This window comes from Patiria miniata, unplaced genomic scaffold, assembly GCF_015706575.1.
Source record: "Patiria miniata isolate m_02_andy unplaced genomic scaffold, ASM1570657v1 HiC_scaffold_3, whole genome shotgun sequence".
Classification (NCBI taxonomy): Eukaryota; Metazoa; Echinodermata; class Asteroidea; order Valvatida; family Asterinidae; genus Patiria; species Patiria miniata.
Genome location: NW_024037069.1, coordinates 6,304,656 through 6,331,440, shown reverse-complemented (window position 1 = coordinate 6,331,440; position 26,785 = coordinate 6,304,656). Strand labels below are relative to the sequence as shown.

At 41.0% G+C, this 26,785-nt stretch overlaps 2 protein-coding genes across 6 annotated transcripts in view; one reads left to right on the top strand and one right to left on the bottom strand.

Moving 5' to 3' along the window:
• Positions 1-1,058: 1,058 nt before the first annotated feature.
• LOC119738164 lies at positions 1,059-13,905 on the top strand. Of its 2 annotated transcripts, none has more exons than XM_038212916.1 (7): positions 1,059-1,161; positions 5,870-5,995; positions 6,970-7,140; positions 8,087-8,200; positions 9,266-9,349; positions 10,312-10,481; positions 11,020-13,905. In XM_038212916.1, the coding sequence occupies exons 2-5, from the start codon at positions 5,879-5,881 to the stop codon at positions 9,338-9,340; spliced, it is 477 nt and encodes a 158-aa protein (XP_038068844.1). In that variant the 5' UTR covers positions 1,059-1,161; positions 5,870-5,878; the 3' UTR covers positions 9,341-9,349; positions 10,312-10,481; positions 11,020-13,905. The 2 variants fall into 2 exon arrangements, with proteins under 2 accessions (XP_038068844.1, XP_038068845.1); XM_038212917.1 differs by having other exon boundaries at positions 9,243-9,349.
• A 318-nt stretch (positions 13,906-14,223) lies between these two features.
• Positions 14,224-26,785, bottom strand: part of LOC119738161 — a 44,463-nt gene continuing 31,901 nt past the window's right edge. For 3 of the 4 annotated variants that reach the window (XM_038212905.1, XM_038212907.1, XM_038212906.1), the window contains 8 exons: positions 26,405-26,614; positions 25,719-25,886; positions 24,469-24,834; positions 23,584-23,793; positions 22,180-22,338; positions 17,806-17,978; positions 15,024-15,074; positions 14,224-14,734 (listed from right to left, as the gene is read on the bottom strand). In XM_038212905.1, coding sequence (XP_038068833.1) covers positions 14,657-14,734; positions 15,024-15,074; positions 17,806-17,978; positions 22,180-22,338; positions 23,584-23,793; positions 24,469-24,834; positions 25,719-25,886; positions 26,405-26,614 — 1,415 coding nt within the window. In that variant the 3' untranslated portion in view covers positions 14,224-14,656. The remainder of the gene's footprint in view (positions 14,735-15,023; positions 15,075-17,805; positions 17,979-22,179; positions 22,339-23,583; positions 23,794-24,468; positions 24,835-25,718; positions 25,887-26,404; positions 26,615-26,785) is intronic. The other variant, XM_038212908.1, reaches the window with a different exon arrangement.

The window sequence follows — 26,785 nt, the reverse complement described above, 5'->3', positions numbered from 1 at the left end:
AGTTTGATTTCAAAAATCGTGTTTTCGTAACTCACGCCGTGCTCGCGCTGCTACGAATTGACTCTGTTTTTACCCCAGACACCGCATACAAAAACAAACGCTAATGTGTAACGCATATCCAGACACCAGACTGTTCTTTATTTTACGGAAGCTTGAATTGCCTTCCGCGATACCGCGTTACTGCGATAATTTATCACAGAAATCGTGAAATCAAAGATAATTCATTCAACGATACCGCGTTACTGCGATAATTTATCACAGAAATCCAGAATTCAAAGATAAATCATTCAACGATACCGCGTTAGGCCAAAAAAAAAAAAATTCGGTCTCTGGTCAGACCAAAGTTCCGGAATTGACGCGGCCACGCGGCTTTTTTTTTTTTTTTTTGCTTTTTTTTTTTTTTTCAAGCTTGGATTGTACAGACAAGGTGGGTACTATTTTGCTTTTTTGGTGTCCTCATGTACATTAGTGTCCTCCATAATTTGCCTTGGTGCTTTCGATCATTTGCCTTGGTGCAATTTCCCATTCCTTGGTGCTCTTTGGTGAAAAAAAAATTGAGGAGGTGCGGAAATAGAGGGCGCTGTTGGAGCTACCGCGGAACATTTTGGAAAAAAAAAGATCGACGCGCATGATTAAAATCGACGCGCGCGCTGACCAGAGACCGACTTATTATTTTTTTTTGGCCTTACCCTGACAATTTATCACAGAAATCCGGAATTCAGAGATAAATCATTCAGAGATACCGCGTTACCGTGATAAATTATCACAGTAACGCGGTATCGCGGAAGGAATTATCTTTGAATTCCGGATTTCTGTGATAAATTATCGCGGTAACGCGGTATCGCGGAAGGCAATTCAAGCTTCCGTATTATTTGCATACGTGTGCAAAAATCTTGCACATGCAAATGATCCAATACCAGGGTGAGAGAGCAGGTAGTGATGGGCGCGTACTGCTCGACACCCTGGGTACGAGGTTGGGCTCGACGCGTTTAGGCCGATTGGAATTCGGACAAAGCTACGGTCTAGGTTTGCGCCCTCAAGCGACGACTTAACGTTATGTGGTAAGGGCGAGCAGTGAGGGCGCACTTTTCAAAACTGTCAAAGTTCTCACTTCTTACTTCAATTCTGCAGCTGTTGCCTGCCTCGCGTTGAAACTGAAAGGTTTGTTTACGAGTTTATCATAACTTATAACTGCAATAAAGTGACAAATTAAAAATATCATATTATGTCTCCATGGCAAGGGAGCCAACACCCTAATAAAAAGTGAAAGTCACAGTTTTGATTTAAATTAGGGGAAAAGATCCATACTCGGACGTCAATTTATCTGCTGCCAAACATATTATTGTCACCTCACCTTGTCATTTGAACCAAGAGAAATCCAGGAAGCTGTGTTAAGGTGAAAAAAATTTACTCAAAATGTGTTTTTAGAGCACATTTTGGATGCATACGTCGTGCAGAACTAACTTGAAGCAGCCGGTCAAAACTGATTGTAGTGGCTGAAAGACAGCGGTACGTTATACAAGTGACATCAACAACCATGACGTCGCATGAGCCTGCCAATGATAGTGCAAACGTCATTATGAATATTTATTTTCTCATGAATATTTAGTTTATTTCAATGGATACTTCAAATACGTCCAAAGATTGATTATTGCAACAGCGATCGTGCGCGGCCTAGCGGTTAAGAGTCTCGTGTATCAAGCAAGCGTCAGAGGTTCGAATCCCGATGAAGTAACTGACTGATTAATAAATAGAAATTAAGGAAAGGAGAGGGTGAGAGTAGAGGAGGGAAAGTGGAGGAATAACCATAAAAGATGTAACTTTTGGCGCTAGAAAATTAATTGAAAAAAGTGACGTCCGAGTACGGAATTTTTTCCTGTACAAAAATCGTGTCGACTTTGCCAAATTTTGATTTTCACATTTAGGCTTAGTTTGTAGGATTTTTTTGCTTTAGAAGCATATTCACCCACTTTATAGGCTAGTCAGAAAGTGCTGCCTTTTTTAGATGTCTAATTTTTGTGAAATTTCATGTTGAGATTTTGATACGCAAACGTGTAAAAATGAATCTGGAAATTTCACGAAAAATATACATCTGAAAAAGGCAGCACTTTCTGACTAGCCTATAAAGTGGGTGAGTAAGCTTCTAAAGCAAAAAAATCCTACAAACTGAGCCTAAATGTGAAAATCAAAATTTGGCAAAGTCGACACGATTTTTGTATATGTGGACGTGTGGCCTATGTTTACGGAGGCAGTCCAGTAATTAGGCCACATTTATGGGGCTAGGTCATTCCATGTCAAATCACCCAATGGGTTACACCCCACCCCCTTCAAATTTGCTCATATCTAGTATGTGGGGTAATTTAGGCTGAAAAAGCTGAAATTTTACGTTTTAGCGCCATCGGACAAACGGTTTTTGTGCTACCGCCCCCCATTGTTTAGTAATTTTGGTCAAAATGGGTGTGGCCGCCAATTTTCAAATGACCATATTTCCATAACCTGTGGGCCAAATTTGTTAATCTTGGTTTCTTTGGAAAGGTAACATCATAAGGAATCCAAATTTACCATTACTGTTCATCATCATGTTAGAGTAATTTAAAGTATGATGACCTTTTGACCTTTACTTTGAACTTGAATTTGACCTTGTGGATCACGTGACCTTGAGATGAATTTTTATGAAACTTATACACCAACATGTTTTCTACAAAATGTCAAAAAATTGGGTGTATAATATTTTTTATTTGGTTTCTAGCTCATGTCAAAGTTGGCATACGTGTTGAAAATGTGATATCCCTATACATGAACATATTTCAGGGACAAAAAAAATCCCTACTTTAAATCCACTAGTACACTGCATAGGGATATCACATTTGTAACACGTTTGCCAACTTTGACATGAGCTAGAAACCAAACAAAAAATATTATACCCCCATTCTTTTGATATTTTGTAGAAAACATGGTGGGGTTTAATTTTCATCCAAGTTCGTCTCAAAGACGGGTGATCCACAAGGTCAAATTCATGGTCAAAGTAAAGGTCAAAAGGTCATTATACTTCAAATAACCCTGACATGAAAAATAATGGTAAATTTGGATTCCTTATGATGTTACCTTTCAAAAGAAACCAAGATTAACAAATTTGGCTTACAGGTTATGGAGATATGGTCATTTGAAAATTGGCAGCCACGCCCATTTTGACCAAAATTGCCAAACAATGGCGGGCCGTAGCACAGAAACTGTTTATCCGACGGCTCTAAAACTTAAAATTCAAGCTTTTTCAGCCTAACTTACCCAATAAACTAAATATGAACCAATTTGAAGGGGGTGGGGTTTAAATTTTAAAAAAATTTGGGTGATTTGACATGGAATGACCCTTCTGGGATGCTTAGGTGTAAAAATATCCAAAATAATATCCAAAAAGCTAAAAGGCAGCACTTTCTGATGAGTCTATAAAGAGGTTGAGTATGCTTCTAAAGCAAAAATAAACTACCGGTAAGCCTAAATGTGAAAATAAAAATTTGACAAAGTTCAACTTTTTTGTACATGGTGGAAGTGTGGCCTTTATTTACGGAGTCATGCTAGTCATGCCAGTAAATTGGCCACGTATGGGACTAATAGTAATAGTATCCTGGCGTCACCGGGGATCGAAAATACGTGTCGATCGAAAACATGCAACGGAACGATAATACTGCGGTAGTGATCTAGTTAACACACGAATGATAATTATCATTCGTGTGTTAACAGTCGCTATCGTTACGGCAGCCGTAGCGCATTTCCCATTTTCTATCGTTACGGTACTGCATATGCGCAAGCGCGATGACATGGCCGATCGAACCAAGAAGCTGGCGCTTCCTGCGTCGCGCGTCGCGGGGCCGGGGATCTGTGCGCCCAGCCGGCCGGGGCATACACCACAGGTGGCCATGCAATACGTACGTATGTCCAGTACAGGCCTCTGATTCTGGCGTCTCGGTCGAGGTCGGACGAGTGCCCAAGAGACATGGCGAATTCTCTCGTTGTGGGCACAGAATTTGCCTCTTTTGAGGCACTGTCCCAGTCAGTATCAGAGTGGGAAAAGGCCACATATACCTCCCTGTATGTAAGAAGCTCCCACACGGTGAAATCGGCCAAAAAAAGGGTCCCTAACAAAGTCGTCAGCGACGCCTTGAAATAATACGAGGTCAACTTCGCGTGCGTGCCATTGCCATGCCGTTTCATGCCCGAGATGCTGTACAGACGAATAATACCTGATTTATTTTCATTTATGTTTATTTTAACTACCTCAACTCTCTAGGGTACCGGTATGTGCAAACTTTGGTTTAATTTAATAATGGATCGAGGACTGTGAGGAATGATTAATGATTTTTTGGAGTTATTTTCAGTTGTTTACAAATAAATATTCTACATTTAACAATATTGTTTAGAGCTCTTGCTTTCGTGGATAGTCCGAGTCAATTTGCCGGCCGGCTGCATCGCCAGCTTTGTGGTTCGATCGGCCATGTCATCTCGCCTGCGCAGTGCCGTAATAGAAAATGGGAAATGGGTTACGGCCGGCCGGAAGCGTGGTTCGATCTGACATGTCATTGTGCAATTGCAGTGCCGTAACGATAGAAAAAGGGAAATGTGTTACGGCTGCCATAACGATAGCCACTGCGTAATAAGAAAGGGGCACTAGGTCCTGAAACCCCCGAAAATTTCATGTTTTCGATTGTTTACTTATCCTATTTCAAACATCTGGTTGAAAGGAAACCAACCTAATGTCTTACCATTCCCGATTAAAGAAAAAAAAACCTGGTTGTTTACATCGGACATGTCATGCATGTCGCGGTACGAATATGTTTTTCCTGTCGTTCAGTGTACGATATACACGTTGTATGTGTGTGTCTATTATAACGTACGTATACAGCACCGTGCTCGCTAACAGTGGTGACCAATCTTCGCCCATTTACCATTCTTGGTCTGAAGTGCCGTGCGCCGGCGTGCATGCACATTTATGGGACTAAACTCTACCATGCTTACCCGAGTCAACTCGTTCCTGCGGCTCCAAATATTTGCCCATTTTGGAATATAAAATCTGTGAAACGGATGATGAGGGATTATTGCCGGGGCTGTTCACCTACTCACCGGTTGGCATGGCTGTCCATGCACGGCGACATCGTTTTTTGGGCCTGTGTGTGCACGCACTTAGCCCGAATGCCTCTGGCCGTACACTTTCACAAGCTCTATAGTACGGCCAGAGCGGCAAACGTCCTCTGGATGCCTGAAACTGATGTAGCAAATTTGCTACCGACTTTGCGGGAGATTATCTTCTCATCCAGGGCAGAGATTTGTCAAAGTTAGGGTACCTGCTCATAGAGGAACTCATACCTTTTCCAAAACATGTTCCTTTATCTAGAAACCTTCATCCATCTGGCCAAGAAACGACGATCAGTCTTCAGCTCCCACAAATATCATCTCAAAAATGTTCCTCCATGGGATTTTAAATTGGCGGAGTAGTTTTGTTCATCGTTTATGTATGCTTTTATGCGGGCATGCTTGGGCAAGGTTATGAATATGCATTGTGCAGTTCATGACATCGTGTTGTCGGGCGCGCTGCGCGGCCGGCCATACAAACTATCCATGATGGTCTATTGTTTTTGGTTGATCCAACTTGTAAAATCTGGTTGATTGTGCTGGATGATCACTTATATTGCCAAAGGCCTAGGATCCTACTCCATCGCAAAATCAGCTAATGTTTGCGCTATTGACCAATGTGTGGCGGAGTGTGAGGGAGGTATTCACAAATCCATACCATTTTGAGTGAAGAAATATGTACAACTACAGCTGCGTGCAAGAGCAATTTATTGGGCAGTTACCAAATTCTTTCCTTTTCTTTCAGGCAGACAAGATGGCTTCAAGGGCAGTCACAGTATGTTCTTGTCGGCCATCAAGTTTATCAAAGATGCAGCAGTTATCCTTGGCTGATGTTCAGCTGGATTCCTCCTTCAATTTTAAGTACATTGAGGTAGGTTCCAACTTACTTTTTAGAAGGCTTAAGAGTGTTCTATTTGGATGACAGAGGTTTTGTACATTTTTCAGAACTTATCCTTGCATCTAAAAACATAGCAACTCGGCATGCAGTGTCATAGTCGAGTCCATCACATCACAAGTCCTGTCAAGAGTAAATCGCGAGTCTTTTCACAAGTCCAGTAATGAGTAATGGGGTGAACAATGTCAAAGGAACATTTTTGTCAAAATTCATTTGTGTGGCTTGTGACTTGACTTGAGACTGGATAACTTGTGATGGACTTGTGACAGACTCGTGACACACTTGTGTTTGACTTGTGATGGATTAGTAACATACTTGTGGTGGACTTGTGATAGACTTATCATGGACTTGTGATTAACTTGTGACAGACTTGTGATAGACTTGTGATGGACTTGTGACAGACTTGTGATGGACTTATTATGGACTTGAGATGAACTTGTGATTGACTTTTAGCAGACTTGTGATAGACTTGTGACAGACTTGTTATGGACTTGAGATTGACTTGTGATTGACTTGTGATGGCTTTTGGCAGACTTGTGATAGACTTGTGATGGACTTGAGATAGAATTAGGATGGACTTGTGATGGACCTTCTGACAGACTTGCGATGGACTTGTGACAGAGTTGTGATAGACTTATAATGGACTTGAGATCGACTTGTGATTAACATGTGATGGATTTGTGACTGACTTGTGACTGATTTGTGATAGAATTAGGATCGACTTGTGTTGGACCTGTGTTGGACCTGTGACAGACTTGTGATAGACTTTGACCGACTTATGATGGACTTGTGATGGACTTGACGACAACACTGCGACACAGTATGCACTCCAACCTAGGCTAATTAGTGTGTTTTGGCAAAATACCATCCTTTGTTAAATCCGGTGTGGTTTATTGAAAATAATATGTGAAACCATATCGTTTTATCAATTTCCTCGGTTGGTGTTGCAGGGAAGAATTGCTAAGATGTGGCCCCTTCATTCCGCCGGCAAGAACAAGTGGATGAAGACGATTCTTGAGGAGGGGGAGGAGCCGGCTGCCAACGATGCCCCGCCCCCAAGTAGGATTATCGTCTTCCTCATGGGAGCTTTTGCAGAGGAGTTCATTCAGTTTTCTGTTGGGGTAAGTACTATGATTGGCTCTTGAAGCATGTAATATGTTAAGCATCTGAAAACCTTCTTGTAAAAGGTCTTGAACTGTTAATTTACTGTGAATTTATTCTGTAGAGAGACAATGAGTATTTGACATGTTGAATGCTCTGCAGCGTGACAACAGATCCAAACTTTATGTCCACAAAAAAAAATGTAAATTGGTTTTGAAGAGCACTGCGTACTAGATACAGGATCTTTTTGAAGGATTGTGTGTGGTGTTAGTAACTCTACGGGCAAAAGTGTACAGGCAAGACTTGAAGGGTTTGAAGCGTAAAGACTAGTTGGGATCAAGTTGTAGATCTGCCAACTCTCCTTGATTCTTCAGAAATTTCCCTGAAAATAAACCAACCTTTCCATGTTCTGATGAACAAATTTGAAAATCTCCCTGATTATGGAAACTTTTTCCCTATTATGTTGAATGTAATTCTAAGTATCTCCCTGATTGTTGTACAAAATCTCCCTGATGGCAAGATGCAAATGTTGGTAGCTCTGATTAGTTGCTGAATAGTGGAGCTGTATAATTGGGATGTGCAAAGAAACCAAATTTTGATTGTTTTGTCAACAATTGCTGTGATTACCCAACAACCCTAACCCTCCAGGGTATTTTGACTAGAAACCCTACTGAACGCAGCAACATGTAACACTAGTCTAATTGACAAGCCAGCTCAGTGTAGCAAGATCCATCAGGTGAAAAATCACAAGGCCAAAATGCCTCAGAGTCTGTGGTCACCGAATGCAGCAGGATACAACTGTGGCATTGTTCAATGGGACTAGCTCTTATTGTCTCAGAATTGGCTGTTTATGCACTGGTGTTGATGGCTCAATGCAGCAAGGTCCCACAGACTATTACACCTGATGCACCGTGTTGGGTCTGGCAGGGTAAGGGATAATGTCTTTTGTTTGTATTTTCATTGAAGGATATGGTAATTATCAGTGAGGCGTTGATTGAGAAGTCGCCGTCTTTCGTCAAAGACTCCATCCATCCATGTAACATCCTAGTTGAGAAGACACGATCTAGACCGTCAGTCTGGGTGAGTGAATGCCATTGGTGTGAATTGTCCTTTGTTAACAGGAACTTTAGGCTAAGAAAACTTGGCGAGATATATTCTTTGAAAGGGACCACTCTGAATCTTCCAAAATATTCCCCTTTGCAGGAACCGAAAATGGCTCATTGACTGGCTGTGATTGACTGGGTATGACTTTCATGAAACTTGATACAGCAATGTTTTGACTGTAGACGATTGATAAGCCAGCTGTGCCTACCAGTTACTTGCTTTTGTCTGTTGATGGAATTTAACTGTCAAGGTGCTTAAAAGAAATATGATCCAACTGTTGGTGACTAGCTTATGTAAAAGGCATGGCATGGGAACAGGATTGATTTTTTGACTGTCTGTGACTGATCAAACAAAAGGAGGATTAATACTGCGAAATTCTAAAGAAAACCTCCTTGGAGATTTTAAGCAACTAAGAGTTTTTTAATGAGTTCAGCCTTGTTGTATGCCCAAAAAACAGGAAGATTCATGGTGACTTTGTTTGGCAGTGAAGCAATTTTGTTATGAGAAAACCTATCAATTAAACTTGTACTTTTGACATCATGATATTTGCTTTGTTTTGACACTCAAATGAAATATGGACTCCCCTTCATATTTGGGACATACATGTATGTAAATAATAGATTGAAAGACAAGGAATTTGTTCTGAGGTTCAATTGCTGCATTGGGAACACTGAATTCATGTAGAAGCTAACTAAATAAAAGTTATGATTGCTATCCCTGGAGGTAACCAAGCACCTTTGCCATGGTCCCAAAAGGTCCAGGCTGTAGTCTCCCTTGCACATATCACACTGACTGACAGACATATTGACTCACTGACGGTCGCTAGTGGACCGGGCAGAGCTGTAGGATTTCCCGGTAATGCCAATGAATGGATTTACTCGCCCGTCCCTACGCTGCAACAGCAAGAATATTGAATTTGAACTGGTTCAGTAAAACCAATTAACCAATAACCTTATGCAAACGAACGATCAGTGAAAAGGAGCCAAATGATCGTGACAATGTTTTTTTTTACTTACAGCTTTTCTGTGTCTCATCAAACAGGCGCTGGCGATCAGGTTCCAGCTAGTATCTTCCTGTATCAGAACGTACAGCAGGCTGTTTCGTCTCCCACACTGAATTATGCAGGTAGGCGTGAGGACAGATTCAGGGGCACGTTGGGTAGCCGCATCATTGCTGCTATGATGCCTGTTATCAGTGTCTTCAGCCCTTATAAGGAGCTCGTCGAAACTTCGACTTCGTCTCCAACTATACCAGACACCTTATGACTTGGTAAACTTGGGCTCAATGTGGGTCATGTTCTACATTAGAAACCTTGAATACTATAGTTTGAGGTCAATATTTGGAGATTATGGGTTTCACACTTGAAGCCAGATATTAGGTTCAAAGCTGGAGAGAAGCTCGTGTTTAAAAACACCTGTGAATACATCTTATTAAATGCAGATACACAACAACTTGAGGTCCATGGTGGATTCTGGTTTTTACATGTTAAAAATAGGCTACACCATTGTTGGTGACATTGCTGTCGTCTTAACTGCTCGGAAACTGCACCCACATGTAATTAGTACGTATCCAAATCATTATTGATTATTAAGATTTAAACAATTGTTTCGAAAACCTACTTCTTAATTAGAATGCACCGATTATATTCAATATTAAGGGAAAAACAGGGAAAGAATGTTGCAACCTGACGCCGCTTTTGTCTTCATTTATCATCTCAATGAAGGTCAGTCATTGCAAAAATGATGATAAGACATGAATCTGGGACTGAGAAACATTTCCAATTTTTTTTCTTGACTCTCCATAAACTGTGTACACAACCGCTGAAGTGGCGTCAGCTTGCAACATTCTCTCCAAAAACACTGCGCAAAAGAAATTCATTGAAAATATGCCAAAACTTCTGATAATCACTGACATTATTGTTTATATCTCTACATTGTGCTAATGTCGCCATACATCAACCTTTGTAGAATAAACCTCATTTTTGTGTTTATTCAATTCTTAAACTCTTTGAGGCATGCATAAAAAATTGACAAAACCATTTTTGAATAATCTTTTTACGGAGGAAAATCTTTCTTTTTCTTTTCCAGGTGAGCAGAGTAAGAATGAGACGGTCGGTAGTGCCGAGTGCGTGTTCTGGAATTTCACTGTGACTGACGGGCGTGGCGATTGGTCCACACAGGGACGCAGGCATGAATCGCTACCCGATGGCATCATCAGGTGTCTGTGTGACCATCTAACCAGCTTCGCTGTTATTGTGGTAAGCACAAGAAATACATATTTCTTTCTTGGTCAATTCAAATAATCTATAAACAGTGCTATCTCTTATAACAGACATGCATCTGGGAAGTCACAAAAAAGAGGAAATTTAAATCTTTCCAAGACTTTGTAAAGTGTTTTTCTATTTTCAATGGCACATGAGAGATCAAAAAAGAGGAAATCAGCTGATCTGAGAAAAAGTTGCATGCCTGTTATAAATGGAAATGATTGTAAATCAGGAACGGGTTTTTCAAAAGCGGTTCCAAAGGAATATTGATTTCAGGTGGTGGCTCTACTACGTACCTCTCTAGCAAATAAAACCACTTGATTTGAATGCTTATCTAATTAGAGCAGTCAATTTATCAAGGCATTAGTCTAGATACTTTGCACCACATCATTTAATGTTGCAGTTTGCGTAAATCATTTTAAGTTTCAGGGATAATATATTAACATATTGTTGGTATACAGAAACTTGTTTCAAGCAATCCTTTGAGCTCTTCACAAAATATCAAGCAGTGTGTTTCACCGTTAATACGTAGGAAACTCCGTACCAAGCATCCCCAGCAGATCCTGATCAGCCTGTGTGTTGCCTTGCTGGCTCTCTACCTCATCTTCTTGCTGTGTATTGAGGCCATATGGCTTCCAGGCCGGGTTGCATCCTTGTGGCTGCTCTGATCCACTACTTCATTTTAACCTCCATGGCCTGGATGGCAGTAGAAGCCACCAACATCTACCTTATAAGTTATATCCTTGTCAAGTCCTGAACGCCAGCATGCCTAGAATTTTGCTCAAGGCATTGATCGCTAGCTGGGGTGAATATTCCTTTTCTGATCAATTTAGGAATTTCATCATAAAGTCAATCTGTGCATGGCCCAACTCTTCTGGGTTTTTTTTTCAGGATATTTCCGGTATTCTGGTAGTTGGATACAAGTACATGTACAAAAAAGTCAATTTTAAATTGGTTTTGAAAGGTATCCATCTAGAAGGGCCACCATTTCATTGGCATGTACAACGATGCCAATTTGTGAAAATGAAAAGAAATATGATTTATAAAGGTCTGTCACTGTAATTCCATTAAATAATGAATGGAAATGTACATTATTAAGCTACAAAAATAATTTTTAATATTTTTTAATATTTATACTATGCCAGGTTATCATCTTGAGGCCAACAGTCGAACCAATAAAGTGGGGGGTGGTGTTGCCTTGTACATATCTTCTGATCTCCAATACATCATAAGGCCTGATCTATCCCGTTTAACTGATTCCTTTGAGTCTATTTTTATCGAAATTAATAATCATAAGAATAGGAATATTATTGTAGTTGTTGTTTATAAACAGCCTTCCGCTTCATTTCATGACTTTTTTATTTCACTTCAGGAAATTCAAACCTTACTTTCCAATGGGAATAAACCGTGCCTTATCTCGGGAGATTTTAACATCAACCTCTTAAATAGCGACCATCACAATCAAACTCAGGAATTCATGGATTCAATGTTTAGCCACTCTTTTATTCCATTAATTAATAAACCTACCAGAATTACGACTACTTCTGCTACCCTTATTGATAATATATTTTGTAATATCCCTCCTCCTCTTAGCTCAGGCATTTTAGTTACCGATATTTCAGATCATTTTCCCATTTTTACAAAACTTCCATACAATTTAAATATTCACCCCATCCATTCCAAATATTTTCGCAAAACCTCCCCCGAAAATCTTTGTTGTTTTAAATCTGATTTGAAACCACCGACTGGTCTGCAATTTTTAATACAGATAATCCTGATACATCCTTTAACTTTTTTATGAATACTTTTAATAATCTGTATGATAAAAATATTCCTTTGGTTAAAGCGAATCACACAAATAAAAAGTACCATTCTAGGTCTCCGTGGATAACCCAAGCTTTATTAAAATCTACTAATCATAAAAACAAACTTTATCATAAATATATTCGTTCTCCCGGTGACACTAACCGACATAAATATATCCGTTTCAGAAATTTACTCGCAACTGTATTACGTACTGCAAAAACAAATTATTTTTCCAACCAATTTGAAAAGGAGAAGAACAACATTAAGAACACGTGGACAATTATTAACTCTGTTCTCAAAAACAATACTCCTCGAAAGACTTCTAGTATTAATGTTAACAACTTTAGTGTTAAAGATCCTTATTTAATTTCAGAGCACTTTAACAATTATTTTGTCAATGTTGGACCCAAACTTGCAACTCAAAATCGCAATTGTCCTACTCATTATCAAAATTATCTTCATAATCCAAATCCTTTATTTTTTTTTGCTCCTGTGACGGAACAAGAACTTCATGCAATCGTACATATTGAGCTTACCCAATAAGAAAAGTTCTGGTCATGATTCTTTTAACAGCTTTACTATCAAAGATATTATTTCCAGTATTTCTGGGCCGTTTACTTATATAATGAATCAGTCAATTATTACTGGCATAGTTCCACAGTCTATGAAAATAGCCAGGATCATTCCTATTTTCAAGAAAGGTGACCCCCACCTGATGAGTAATTATAGACCCATTTCTATTTTAACTTCTTTTTCGAAAATTCTTGAACGTATTATTTATACTCGCACATCTCAGTTTTTAAAGAAAAACAATATTATATCTGATGTTCAATATGGGTTCAGAGAGAATCACTCAACCTCACATGCTATCCTGCAACTACAGTCGAGTCTTGTTAATACAAACTCCTTCGGACCTAGCCAAATTGTTTGTTATATCAGAATTTTGTATTAAGAGGAACATCAGTCCCATTTATTGTGCACATAGATGCACAGTCGGGACCAAGGCCTTATGTTTGTTATAACCAGAATTTTGTATTGACAGAGTTTGTACTAACGAGAGTCGACTGTAATTGACAAAATTACCACAGGACGCGGACAGTCTTGCCATACTCTGGGAATTTTCCTGGACCTCTACAAGGCATTTGATACTGTTGATCATGAAATTCTCTTATCGAAACTTAACTTTTATGGAATTAGAGGTATTGCCTTGAAGTGGTTCAGGAATTATCTTACTAATCGTCAACAGTTTGTTTGTATTGATGACAAGAAATCTAACCTTAAAGAATTAACGTGTGGAGTACCACAGGGGTCCCCACTGGCATCTTTGTTGTTTTCTATTTATATTAATGATTTTGATAAATTTTCTGAGATTCTTTCCTTTATACTTTTTGCTGATGATTCAAATTTATTTTATTCCCATAAAAACGTAGACAATCTCATTGATAAAGTTAACCGGGAGCTCACTCATGTTTCAAACTGGATTAAAGCTAATAAGTTGTCTATTAAAGGGAAGATACAACATTTGCAAACATCAAAAAAACAAAATGATCAAATTATCACGAAATATCTTTCTGGATTGTTAGGGAAGGACAGTCTCAAGCATCCTGTAAAGTTGTGGCTTCTGGTATGCTGGAATTTTCAAGAAAAAATGTATTTTTTGAACGCTGGTCGGCCAACCAGCGTTGGAGAAACTGGCTTTTTTTCAAAAAGTGCTCCTAATTTTTTATATTTAGTTCATCTGCATTTTCTTCGCAATTGATTACACACCTGTGAAGACTACAGGCCTGCTAGACTGATTATTTGATCTTACAATTCCCCAAAGTCTATAAATTGCTCCGTTTCATCTTAAGTGGGGTCAGGGAACCAGACTACAAGAATATGATTGGTTTTCTTGGTTTTTCAAGCATATTCAAACCCAAAACGTGAAACAAGTCAGTGTAACAATATTTGCAATAACATACTAATCCTCCAAATCCATTTATTTCTGAAAATTGCAGCTAAAGCAAATGTTGTACATTCCCTTTAATATTGATAAAACTAGTTTCATGTTATTCAGCATGAAACTAGATTACTGTTGATTACTGTTTATAAATGTTTACTCTTTAGTTTCTTTGTATCACAGGCAAATTCCACTAACCAATTCAACCAATTTATAAGTCATTCTACAATAACAATCACCCTACAATAAAAAAAATAAAATTTCAATAAAATATGTTTTATTAAGGTACAATGTACAAAAAAAATTTACAATGTAAAAAAAAATAATTACAATGCACATGTGTATAACTACATGTACAAATTTCATCATTTATATTGCAATTTTCATAGGCACAATTGGCTTAGTACTCGTGTTGTAAATCAATTTACACCATGTCCGTTCTGGTTAAGTGGCTCCAGGACTTCCGAATCCAGGTCCATTTCCCAGAGTTCACCCTTGGATCCTGCAAAAGAAAGCTTCGTGATTAAATTTTAAAGAATCTTGTAATTTGTTCACGCATCATTCTTCATGATGGAAAGTTCTGAAATTTTGCGAAAGTTGGAAATTTAAAATGCATCAATTCCCGGCAGTGTGAACTGTTACTTTGCATTGAGTCTTTACTTCAGAGAGGCTTGGATTGCCTCCCGGCATCTATGTATCCTACCATCGAGCTTTTTGAAAACTGGAATCATTCTTTTCCAGTTATGAAAGTGACACTTTAAAGCTTGTGACCTGCCGTCAACTTCTCATACCTGCATTTCTGCTGCACCATTTTCTCTGCTATTATCCGCCTTACTGTGCTTCTGTAAGTATTAAATAGAAAAAGAGAGAATAGCAAAAGTCATTCAATGCATTCATTGATCCTGGGTTATCAACCTCTTTCAGTTCAGGCGATATACATTTGAATTGTTATTCCCATCAAGGTTAAAATGCTCACTTTGGAAGCAAAACAATATATAAAGTATTGTTACGAACCCAGAATGCTTGATTATGGAAATCTAGCGCCCTCTGGATCACTCTGTCCATGAAGTACACAATCTTCTTGTTGTCTTTTATAGTTCCTTATTTTACCTAATTATCGTCAATTGCCAACTTGCACTTTTATTCCCAGGGTCTCTTACCAAGCACAGCGCATGATGCAATACCACGCGCGCTACTGTATGCATTATTCATGTAGCGATGTACATGTGCGCGACTGACCACACCTCCCTTCGCCCCAGCGAGCTAAGTTCCTTTCCCCATAGCATGCGTGCTTTGGCGTTCTCCGAGAGACTGCTCAGCAGCACGGAGCGTTTCTCTCCCCCGTGTGTTACCCATGAACACTAACTGGAGTTCTCGGTCCAGTTTTCCAGTCCCGTACTTAGCTCGAGGGAATGGAATGTTACCCTTGCGTGGTCGCGTAGCTGGGCGTGGTAAGACATCCTGCGGTGTCAATAACCTGTGACACAGTAACCTTTTAGCTTGTCACTCACTCCATCAAGGTTGCTCGAGATGTTGCGTAAACACTTTTGCACTCTGATCTAACTATTTGCACACATCTATCTCTGTATTTGCACACTTCTCTCTCCATGTTTTTCCTTATGTAAATGCACACGTTTCTAGTCTCTTGCACTAGGCACTCTTAGTAAGCCGTGTGACTAGTCATGTGACCCTTAGACATGGAAGATTGCTATTGGTTAATTCCTAAATCAGTGCTCATGCATTATTTAATCCCGAGACTTCTACTGCCTATAAATACCGGAGGTTTTCCTTACTTTCGGCAGTGCGGCGAACCACGAAACCAATGTAGTGCGAACGAACCCTAAACCCAAAGTTGTGCGGCGAACTTATATGTTGTGCGGTAAATCGTATGATGTGCGGCGAACCCGACTCTGACAGACCGATTGTTGTGCGACTCTTGTCACTACGAAGTATCGGCCTCCCTTAGTGGTTGAGGCGCGGTGAAGTAATAGTGCAATCATTAGTACTAGTGTTATTATGAAGCATCCTTCTCCTAGATCCCTCGAGGAGTGTGTAGAAGCTGGTGAAATAGTAATACACTAGTCCCAATGGTGCTGTGCGGTTTCGAATGGCCATTGGACTGCTAGTCTTAGCTTGAACATGTTGTGCGGTTGTCTGGTGTTCTAGCCCAGCCAGAGCTAGTTCATCCCCGTCACCACAGCGGACCGCTCCCGCTGTGGCCAGCCGGCTCCTTGTAGCCATTTCCCCCGTAGTTCAGCTATGCTAGCCCGGTCTTGTCATAAACACTATCCTTGGTGCATAGTGCCTCGATTGACCTTGGATACCCGATACGCCACATGCACACTTTGGTTCGAACTGTAGTGCGGCCTGGTACACTTGCTGGCCCCGTCCAGTTACCGTTGCCTCCCCGGTCACCGCAGCGGACCGCTCCCGCTTTGGTCTGACCGTCGATAACCCGTACCGTGCCGGTGCCCACTCAGTTCGTATTGGTTGACATGGTTTTGCCATTGTACATAGTACATGTATAGACTTTGTAGACGCCAACCTGTTATCTCTATAACGCTACCAAAGACTACCAAAATGAGAAACCCTATAGGTTGATGAAATCTAACAAAGTTATGTAAAGTGAAGAGATGAATAAATCAGTGTATTGACATGTGTGACTGTGACTGTCACCCCAAAGCTCTGTTTCCCTCCAACTTATTGAATTATTGTTGACTCTAATAAATGTTTCACGAACTGCTATTAGGGAACGCAACAGTATCTCAAATAAAACTGCCCACAGAGGCCCGTGTAGAGGGTAATTCTGTTCCCTGGTAAAACTGTCTGAGGGAACAGAATTACCTTGGCAGAAGTGGTGTCCCCCCCCCCCCCAGCCTGTTTATTCTGTCCCCCTCCAGGTTATTCTATCCCCCTAGTTTTGCCACACAGAAGGCCATGCAGTTCCTTACATTGTTTCTTCATGAAGATATCCAAATGAAAATAAACTTAGTATCTCTTTTTGATGTGAAATCAATCTTGCACAGAATTGGCAGCAATCGGTATTCTATGGACTTCTTGCATGCGTGGCGATGGCACGCAACAAATTTTCCTATTGGATGAATTTCCCTTTTGTTTTCCCAGAGGTCCACAGTGCGGCTTATTTTTCCCGATCCCGATAAAGTTGTCTCCAAGAAAGTCTGCAAACACGTTGAATTTCGAAATTTTCAAAAGGCAACATTTTCCAGACAACTTCTGATATCCAGCCAAGCACCACAAATACTGATTCACAAGAGTCACTTCAACAGTATTTGTACCACATTTCTTGCCTAGACATATGTTGCAATACTCTGAGTTGTGCCATTCTCAAAATGTGTCATTACAAACTTTTGTGATTCAAGTTTGATACCCAAGCTGTACACTTATGACACCTCAGACAATAGCGCACATATCTTGCTTCTGTACATATTAAAACTCCATTTGTGCAAGGATATGGATATTGGCTACAAAGTATTTACTTTATAATTGATTACTTGAGAGTGTCCATGTGTTTTAAAGAACATGTTGTGTGATCGGGCGCATGCCCCAACTTACCTTGCACAAAACAATAACCAAACCAACGATGACAAGGCAAAGGAAAACTGCAGTCCCAATAAAGGCATATCCATAGCCATCTGGAGTGTCTGCAGGCCCAATCACCGCATTGTGCAAAGTACATGGAGCCTCCTTAATCGTTACAGCTGAGCTAGGTGCAACTGGTGGGAACTCTGCAAATACAGTTTTGAAATTTCGTCGGTGTTTTCACGAAGTGACAAAAACCTCAATATCATGCAAAAAAGTCATTCCGAGATAATCACCGTTGAAGTTGATCATTTTTTCAAAACACCTTTTCGACTAGTTTTTAGTTATGGATTTCAGAAATTCTTGCATTGTCAAGTAACGTATGCTTTGTTCTGTGCCAATTCAAAGTTGTTTATTAGAAGTCTCTCTTAATTAAGCTGTAATTCATTAATAAAGATCAATAAAAGTTTTGTTCAGTTCGTGAAAACAGCAAAACACAGAGGCCTCACTATTTTGTCCCATTAGGTTGTACACACTCTGTGTCACTTCGTGAAAAAATAAAACGTTTGCGCATCTGACTCACTGAAGCGCGCGGCGTCTGTTCTTTAGGCCAAAAAAAAAAGTCTCTGGTTTCTGGTATGCGTGCGCGTCGCCGTAACAATGCGCGTCGGCAAAAAAAAAAAAACTGGTTTGACTGGAATCCTGCTGCTGCACAATTTAATGTGTTTTTAGATGGGGTTATGATCGAGAATAAGCTTTATGTGGCCTCTCCAGACTCCCATATATTTGCACTAGGTTTAGTCGGGCACCATTTGCAGTCATCAGCCGACATTTGAAGCAAAAAAAACAGGTAAAAAAAAAACAAAGCCGCGTCGCCGCACCACTTTTTGGGCAAGCTCCATACCAGAAACCGGAGACTTTTTTTGGGGGGGGGGCCTTATCAACATCGTTAACAGCGTGCGCGTCCAATCCCATCCCAAAGTGTGTGTAGAGAAATGCTTTATTCCTCTGGCCCTGCTAACGAGGTAAGTTTGTGTCACTTCGTGAAAACAGAAAAACATGGAATTTAGGCATTTTGTCAAATGTTTGTTTACGATAACTACAAAAGTAAACAATATTTCGCTTTGAAACTCAGCCAAATTCTTCCTTTTGTCAAATGCAATAATTGGCCGGCAAAACTCAAAATCGAATAAAGGGGGGCTTTAAAGCTCTTATGTAGACATATTTTAATTAAAACACCTGACTGATACTTACTGTCATATTGCTTTTGACATAGGAAAGTGTAAGACTAGGTTTACACTATGTTCCCGGGGGTCACGGCAGCCCTGTTTGCCCGAAATGTAGTGCGCCGTGGGATTTTGGCAATTTTTTCTCCGTAGTCAAGTTTTGTTAGGTCCTGATAAGTTTTCTCACGGTCTATCACGGTATCTGTGATGGGCTGTGGGGGAAAGGGGCTGCCGAGTCCCGGAGGCTCAAAGGCGCACTACCACGGATGCCAGTACGTTCCCTCCCGGCCTGTCACGTTCTGATGGGGTCCCTCTGGGGTCCCTCACGTTCCTCACGTTCTAATCAAAGTCTGACATGTTTTTCGCGATCTGCCAAGGCTTTCTACGGATGAAACTTGTACGCCGGGCAGCTTCGGAGCAAGTTTGTGCCCACGGTATGAAAAGAAGGCCTCCCAAGCAATAGCAATCATTGTATGCTTTTATACCCCCTCCCAGACCGCGCTTGCCGTATCAGACCATAGTAGAACGCAACGTGCTGCATCGCGCCGCATCGCACCGGGCCTGTAAACCGTCACACATTTGGACACGCCGTGATTGAACGCGACGAAACGGCTACCGTACACACTAGCTTGCCAAAACGGGACAAAACCAAGGCAACCGTGACAAAACGCACGCTAAACGTGGCAGAACGTGACAAAACTTGAAAGGACCGGTGAGATGCCGGGGAATGCACATGCTTCCCGTCCCACTACGGACTGTCTCCAAGTTTTGTTACGGCCTTTCACGCGTACTTTCACGTTTTGTTGCGTTTACCCCGTTTTACTACGGCCTACTAGGTTTGTCATCCGTACCGTGACTGCCCCGGCAATTTTTTTGAGTTAAAAAATCTGGCCCGGCATCCACGGCAATCACAGACTGTCACGTTTGCCCATCCCGTTCCCCCGCGTTGTCTCACGTCCATACAGTTTTGTCCACGGTGGCCAGAAATGTGGTTGCCGCCGGGAACATAGTGTAAATCTCACACAAAGGCTGTGTACCACAACAGCTATTTATATATTTCAAATTGCATCGTACATTATAAGCACTTACATGTAACTGATTACAAACAAATAAAGGGGGGGGGGGGATTGTACTTGTGCGAGAAAAAGAGGAGTCATCATTCGATTATGTAGCGAAATATTAGGGAAATGCTTTTATTTGTTAAAAACTAGAACGGCGAAGCCGTCATGGCTCGCTGTCCAAGGCAGGAAGGGAGGCTGAAGGTAGGGTTGAGGATGGGAATGATGGAAGGGGATCAGGATTCTTGTTGATGTGCCTAGGTGTTGGGGTCAGTTTTTAAATGTCAACATCAAAAGTTAACAGATTACCTAATAAATACATATGTATATCTAGGTTAGCCGTCACTGTATTATGGGGGAGTTTTCTATTGTTAGGGTAATTAGGACCCAGTTGTGGATTTTTGCAGCCCCAACAGTGTCTTCTGGTCCCCATACTTGTATTACCATGGGAAAACTCTTTTGTAGTCGCCACAAATGCATAACAAGAATGGGTATACATGTACATGTAGACACAGCACCATCACCACCTCCCCCAAACCTTACCCCATCCCAAAACCTTACCCCATCCCCAACCCGCCCCCTCTCCCACCCAACCCCCTACCCACACCCATTCCATCCTCCCCTAACCATCCCCACCCTATCACCTACACATCCCAACCCCACCCAAACTCCAATCCCTATCTCCTTCCCCCTCCCCTGACCCGTACCCTCCCCTACCCAAAACCCCTACACCCACCTACCCTATCTTCCCTTATCTGTCCTTACCCACCCTACACATCCCCATCCTAACCCTTACTCGAATTCCAATATCCCGCCCACCCCATTCCCCTACCCATACATCCCCACCTGACCCCATGTAACCCCTACTCCGATCCCTATATACTGCCCCCTCCCCTTATCCAACCCCTACACATCCCCAACCCAACCCCTACTCCAATCCTATATCCCGCCCCCTGCCCAACCCCCTCCTAACCCAACCCCTACATCCATGCCCATCCTCTCCCTACCTGTCTCCCCCTACCTGTCTCTCCCTACCTGTTCCCACCCCACCCCTATACAAATCCCCACCCCACCCAAACCCAGTATTCCAAACCCTCTCCCCACCCCAACCCACCCCGCCCCACCCATCCTAGCTCCCCTACTCATCCTACTCACACAAACCCTAACTCCAACCCTATCCCCCAACCCACCCCACCCCACCCTCCCCTACCCCATCCCTACTCCAACCCCATAAACTAAAAGATCAAACCAGAAGCTCATGCACATCCCCAAAATGCATAGTGTACATGTACATGTTATACCGGTATACACACACGTACATGTTATACCAGTATACATGTACATGTAACAATTAAAAACTTTAACATTTCCTTGAATTAAAATTCCTCAATAAAATCATAAAATTTACTGCAATGATATGAACCTAACTGAAGCTATGATACATGACAACTGCATTTAATTTTTTTCCCCAAGTTAACTAGAACCAAAAACTTCAACATTTTTATCTGAATGCGGACGGACATTCCAGCCAGACGGAATTGTGGGGTGATAGCATTGTGTTCCCATTATCCCTTTTTCTAAAGATTCTCTTCTGGGGTGATGTTTTTCTATTGTGAAAAAAGTGGGGTGATGTGTCCTGAAAGGAACATCACCCCACAAGGGTGGTATGGTCAGAACGGACAGACGGGCGCCCGGACAGACGGACGGAAATTGGTATTACATAGGCTCGCATCTGCTTCGCAGCTCGCCAAAAATGTGAAGTGAAGAATGTTGCATCCTGACACCACTTTTTTCATAATATATTACCTCAGTGAAGGTCAGTCATTGTAAAAATGTTGATACGACAGGGATCTGGGACTGAGAAACATTTCCAATTTTGTTAGGAAATACTTTGAATTTACTCGACTCTTCACAGACTTTGTACACAGACAAAGAAGTGGTGTCTGGACACTACATTCTTTTCAAATTGTCATTTACAGCAGAAATTTTTGGAGCAGATTATGTTGGTGGATGGTAGGACTACAAAGGGTGTTCTACAGTCAAGGCATGTAGAGCAGGGACAGAAGAATTTCTACCAGACAAATTTGTAGAATTAGACTGGAACAATAAATATCCATGCTCACGTGGTGTATGATGAGTTGTGGTGACAGTCACCGTCACGTAGCTACCACTCCTGGCGCCCAGAGCCTCCCCGTATGCCTGACATCTGTACATCGTGTCCACAGGACTCGCTATAATTGGGATTGATGCTGAAGTGGTGAAGGTGTTTGCTGAATACTCACCTGAAACACATAATAACAGAGCTGTTATTATTTCTCTGGCTAAGATCAGAAGCCAATTGCATGAGCTTGCTAAGCAAGAAATGTTTCAAAAATACAGAAAGCTATGTAGACCATGCTTGGAAAATGTCTTACCAGTACAGAAAATCTTGATAAAGTTTTCCCCTTAACTTAAGCAGCTCCGTGAAATCGGGGCCTTAACCTTGGTATCATACTTTCATATGTGGCCAAACGAAAGGAGATCTTTAAAGGGAATATACAACATATGCAGAAAACAAAAACAAAACTACCAAATTATTACGAAATACCTTACTTGACTGTTAGTGAATGACAGTCTTAAGCATCCTGTTAAATCGTTGCACCTGGTTTGCTGACATTTCCAAGAAAAGTGGTATTTTTGTATCAATTTGCAATGCTGGTTGGCCGACGCTGGTCGGCTTTTTACAAATAATGCCCCCAATTTACCATATTTAGTTAGTCCGCTTTTTGTTTCCAATTGATTACACATATATGAACGGGCACAAGCCAGCTAGACTGGTTCCCCTATAATTCCCCGACGTCTATAAATTGCTCCGTTTCATCTTAAGTGGGGTCAGGGAACCAGACAAGAACTTTTTATTTTTTCTTGGTTTTTCCAGCATCTACGAGCACAAAACTTCAAACAAGTCAGTGTAACAATATTTCCTATTAAATACTAAACCCCAAATCCAACTATTTCTGAAAATTACAACATAAGCAAATGTTGTATATTCCCTTTAACCCTAAAAGGGCCGGGTTATTTTGACCATCTCACAGGGGGGGAGAGGGCCTAAGATCTCGGCCATCAAGTGACGAAAAATTATGAACTCTGTACATGTATAAAACATCTATCATGAACATCTTATCATGATTGGTAATTCTGCATTGTGTACGTATATGGGGAAATTCAGTTTTCATGGCGCATAGCACCTGCAAATTTTTCGAAGCGCAGCAACCCGTGGTCCAAATGTTATGTTTTTGGTACCAAAAGATGCGCAAGCATCGAGGCTAAAAAGTCAAAACAGCTCGGGTCGCAAACAATTTTTTTTTTTCAAGTCTATCGCGGAAAAAGTTGAGGGGGGGGGCCCTGATAGGTGACATATGAAGAAAATGGCTCGTGCAAAGATGTTTCAATTCAAACACATGCTGCAAGAATTCATAGCCGGCTTATGTTACATTCCCATCTTATGGGGGAGTGGGGCACCTGAGATTCAGTAACCCTATATTTACTCGGTTGTACGGTGAACCTGTCGCTGATGAGGTGTGTGTCGCCGTCACTATACTCCAGCAGCCATCGGAGAGCCACGGCAGGCTTGGTATCCCGTACGATACAAGTCAACCTTGGTTTCTTGATGTCGTTCGGCAACTCAGCCTCGCACGCAGTCTCGGAGATACGTTGGGTGCATTGAGTTATGTCGGGAAACTGCTCTTTGGGGGATACTACACAACATATCAACACAAATAAAATTGCTGAAAAAAATTAGGATACGAAGCTTCAAAGTGTCATCGCAATCTTTCATAAGATAACAACTGTTGATACTGCTAGCACCATTTCTTACTTCAGATTCTAACATAAATGTAGTTCATCAACCAGCAGTAGTTAAATTTAAAACCATTATCAACCAACAACTATTATACCGCTGTCATGGAAAACTTTAAAGCTTTTCATGGGCGAAAGCTACTAGTTCTAAAAAACAATCTTTGATAATACAAATAAAAAACATAGTTTTCAGACTTTGTTATTCTTTTAATCATTCATTTGCATTGTATTTTGTTTTTGTGTGCATAACACTTATAGAAAATGGGACAATAACAAATAACAGTTTACAAGAACCGTGAGATCAATATGGAAATAACTGATCATTATTTGAATTGAAACAAATTAAAAGAAAATTCCGAGCCAAGCACATGCAAAGGCACAGCTTTTTTCCAAGAATTTGTCAAGAGTTGACTTCTAAACACCAACTGGGCTGTGAGGTTAAAAGAAATTATCATTTCGTTGAATGTTTCCACACTTCAGAAAATTGGTTAAAAAACTGGAGCTATAACTGAGTCAAACGAAGTGCAAAATTGCTTTTGTCCATAAATTTATTCACTAATCACCAACCCACTCACCTTTGACATGCATAGTCACGTTCCCATTGACTAGCGCTTTTTTCCCCCTATCAGTGACCTTACAGTAGTAGGTCCCTTCATCTGAGTCGGTGACATTCTCAATAACCAGAGAGAAGTTTCCGTTGATGCCATACACGCCCTCCGGGATGCCGTTTTGTAAAGTGACTTTTTTTAGGAAGTAGGAGATCAAGAGGTTTTCTTCTCGTATTTGGCGGAAGTACCAGCGCATGCCGTCGATCTGATTCAGCGGGATTTGCCCGGATGCGACAGGCGCACAGGACAGAATGCCAGGGTTGCCTCGCTCCAGGAAGATGGTTCCACCCTCGTTACTACTTGCTTGGATGCCAGTAGCCACCACAGAAACAACTATGATTGGGATAATATATACCAGTGGATTTTATTAAAAGCTATGAATCAGTCCTCACGTTCTAGAGAACACAATGGTGGAAATTAACCGCGGAACAAATGTATAAAGCAAAAGAGTAATTGTTGCATATTACCCTTAAATATGGTCGTTGTCCAGTACAACTCGTAGGGCAGTTTTGGCAATGTAAGTTTACCCCATAAGACCTCCATTTGATAGAACAGGAACTTTGGGTCAGTCCCACATTGGTCTTAAAAAGTTCTTATGAAGGCATATTTTTACTAAAGCACCTGAATGATACCATAAAAAATCATTAATCTTGCATGGCATCAATTATGCGGCATAGGCAAGTGAAAAAAATACTTCTTCTTTTTTAATTACAAAGCATTAACCGCGCCACCATTCGTTACAATGGGATTTGTTTTAGAAAAGCCATAGCATTCCGAAGCATTTTAACCAAAACTATTAATGAATAGAACAATGATTTGAAATGTCAAACAAAGGCTGTGTACCACACAAGCTACTTGTACTTCCATGAATATTATTTCAAATCCCATCGTACATTATAAGCACTATATATGCATGCAATAGATTAGAAAACAAAAAGTTAAAAGAGAAAGAAAAATTTGAACGGATTGATTTTACTTGTCAGGGAGAAAAATAGGGGTAATTCAGGAAAGGAAATATCAGGGAAAATGTATTTATTTGTTTTATAAAAAAATAAATATGTCATTGACAGCAGTCATTTTTGGGCAGATAATTTGGCGGATAGTATAGGAAACTACAAAGGGTGTTCTATGAGTCTAGGCGTGTAGAGCAGGGACAGCAGAATTTCTACCAAACAGATTTGTAGAATTAGACTGGAACAATAAATATCCATGCTCACGTGGTGTTTGCAGGGTACGGTGAGCTGTGGTGACAGTCACCGTCACGTGGCTACCATTCCTGGCGCCCAGCGCCTCCCCGTATGCCTGACATCTGTACATTGTGTCCACGTCACTCGCTACAATTGGGATTGATGCTGAAGTGGTGAAGGTGTTCACTGAATACTCACCTAAAATACACCAGAAAAAGCAGTGGTTATTATTTCTCTAGCTAAGATCAGAAGCCAATTGCATGAGCTTGCTAAGCAAGAAATGTTTCAAAAATACAGATACGGGTACATAGATGGCCCGAGCCCCAATTTACCTTGCACACAGCAATTACCAAACCAACATTGGCAGCGAATGACAGGCAAACAGCAACTATGAGCCAAATCAGGACATTTTGAGAGCCATGTAGACCATGCTTGGAAAATGTCTTACATGTACAGAAAATCTTGAGAAAGTTTTTCCCTTAACTTATACAGCTTCGTGAAATCGGGCCTTAACCTTGGTATCACACTTTCATATGAAACCAAATGAAAGGAGATCGATATAAGCCCCGTGACATAATTATGAAGAAAATGGCTTGTGCAAAGTTTTTCAATTCAAACACATGCAACAAGAATTTACAGCCGGCTTATGTTATACATTCCCATGTTACGGGGACCAGGGAGTGGGACACCCTCTGATCCAGCAACCCTGTACTTACTCGGTTGTACGGTGAACCTGTCGCTGATGAGTTGTGTGCCGCCATCACTATTCTCCAGCAGCCATCGGAGAGCCACGGCAGGCTTGGCATCCCGTACGATGCAGGTCAGCATTGGTTTCTCGATGTCATTCGGCAAGACTGCTTCGCACGCAGTCTCGGAGATACGTTCAGTGCATTGAGTTACATCGGGAAATGGCTCTTTAGGAGATACTACACAACATATCAACAAAAATAATTTTGTTGAAAAAAAATAGGATACGAATCTTCAAAGTATATCACCACAATTTTTGCACAACTGGCGACACTGCTTTAGATTCTAGCATAGATTCATTAACCAGTGGTGCACCCAAGGGGTCCTCAGGGGGGTTATCAATTTATTTA

Bases quoted from the DNA above. Each gene is read 5' to 3' on its own strand.
- LOC119738164 (XM_038212916.1), top strand. From the start codon at position 5,879: ATGGCTTCAAGGGCAGTCACAGTATGTTCTTGTCGGCCATCAAGTTTA. The intron at 7,141-8,086 runs GTAAGTACTATG...TTTTCATTGAAG, and splicing joins TCATTCAGTTTTCTGTTGGG to GATATGGTAATTATCAGTGA. The intron at 8,201-9,265 runs GTGAGTGAATGC...CTCATCAAACAG, and splicing joins GATCTAGACCGTCAGTCTGG to GCGCTGGCGATCAGGTTCCA.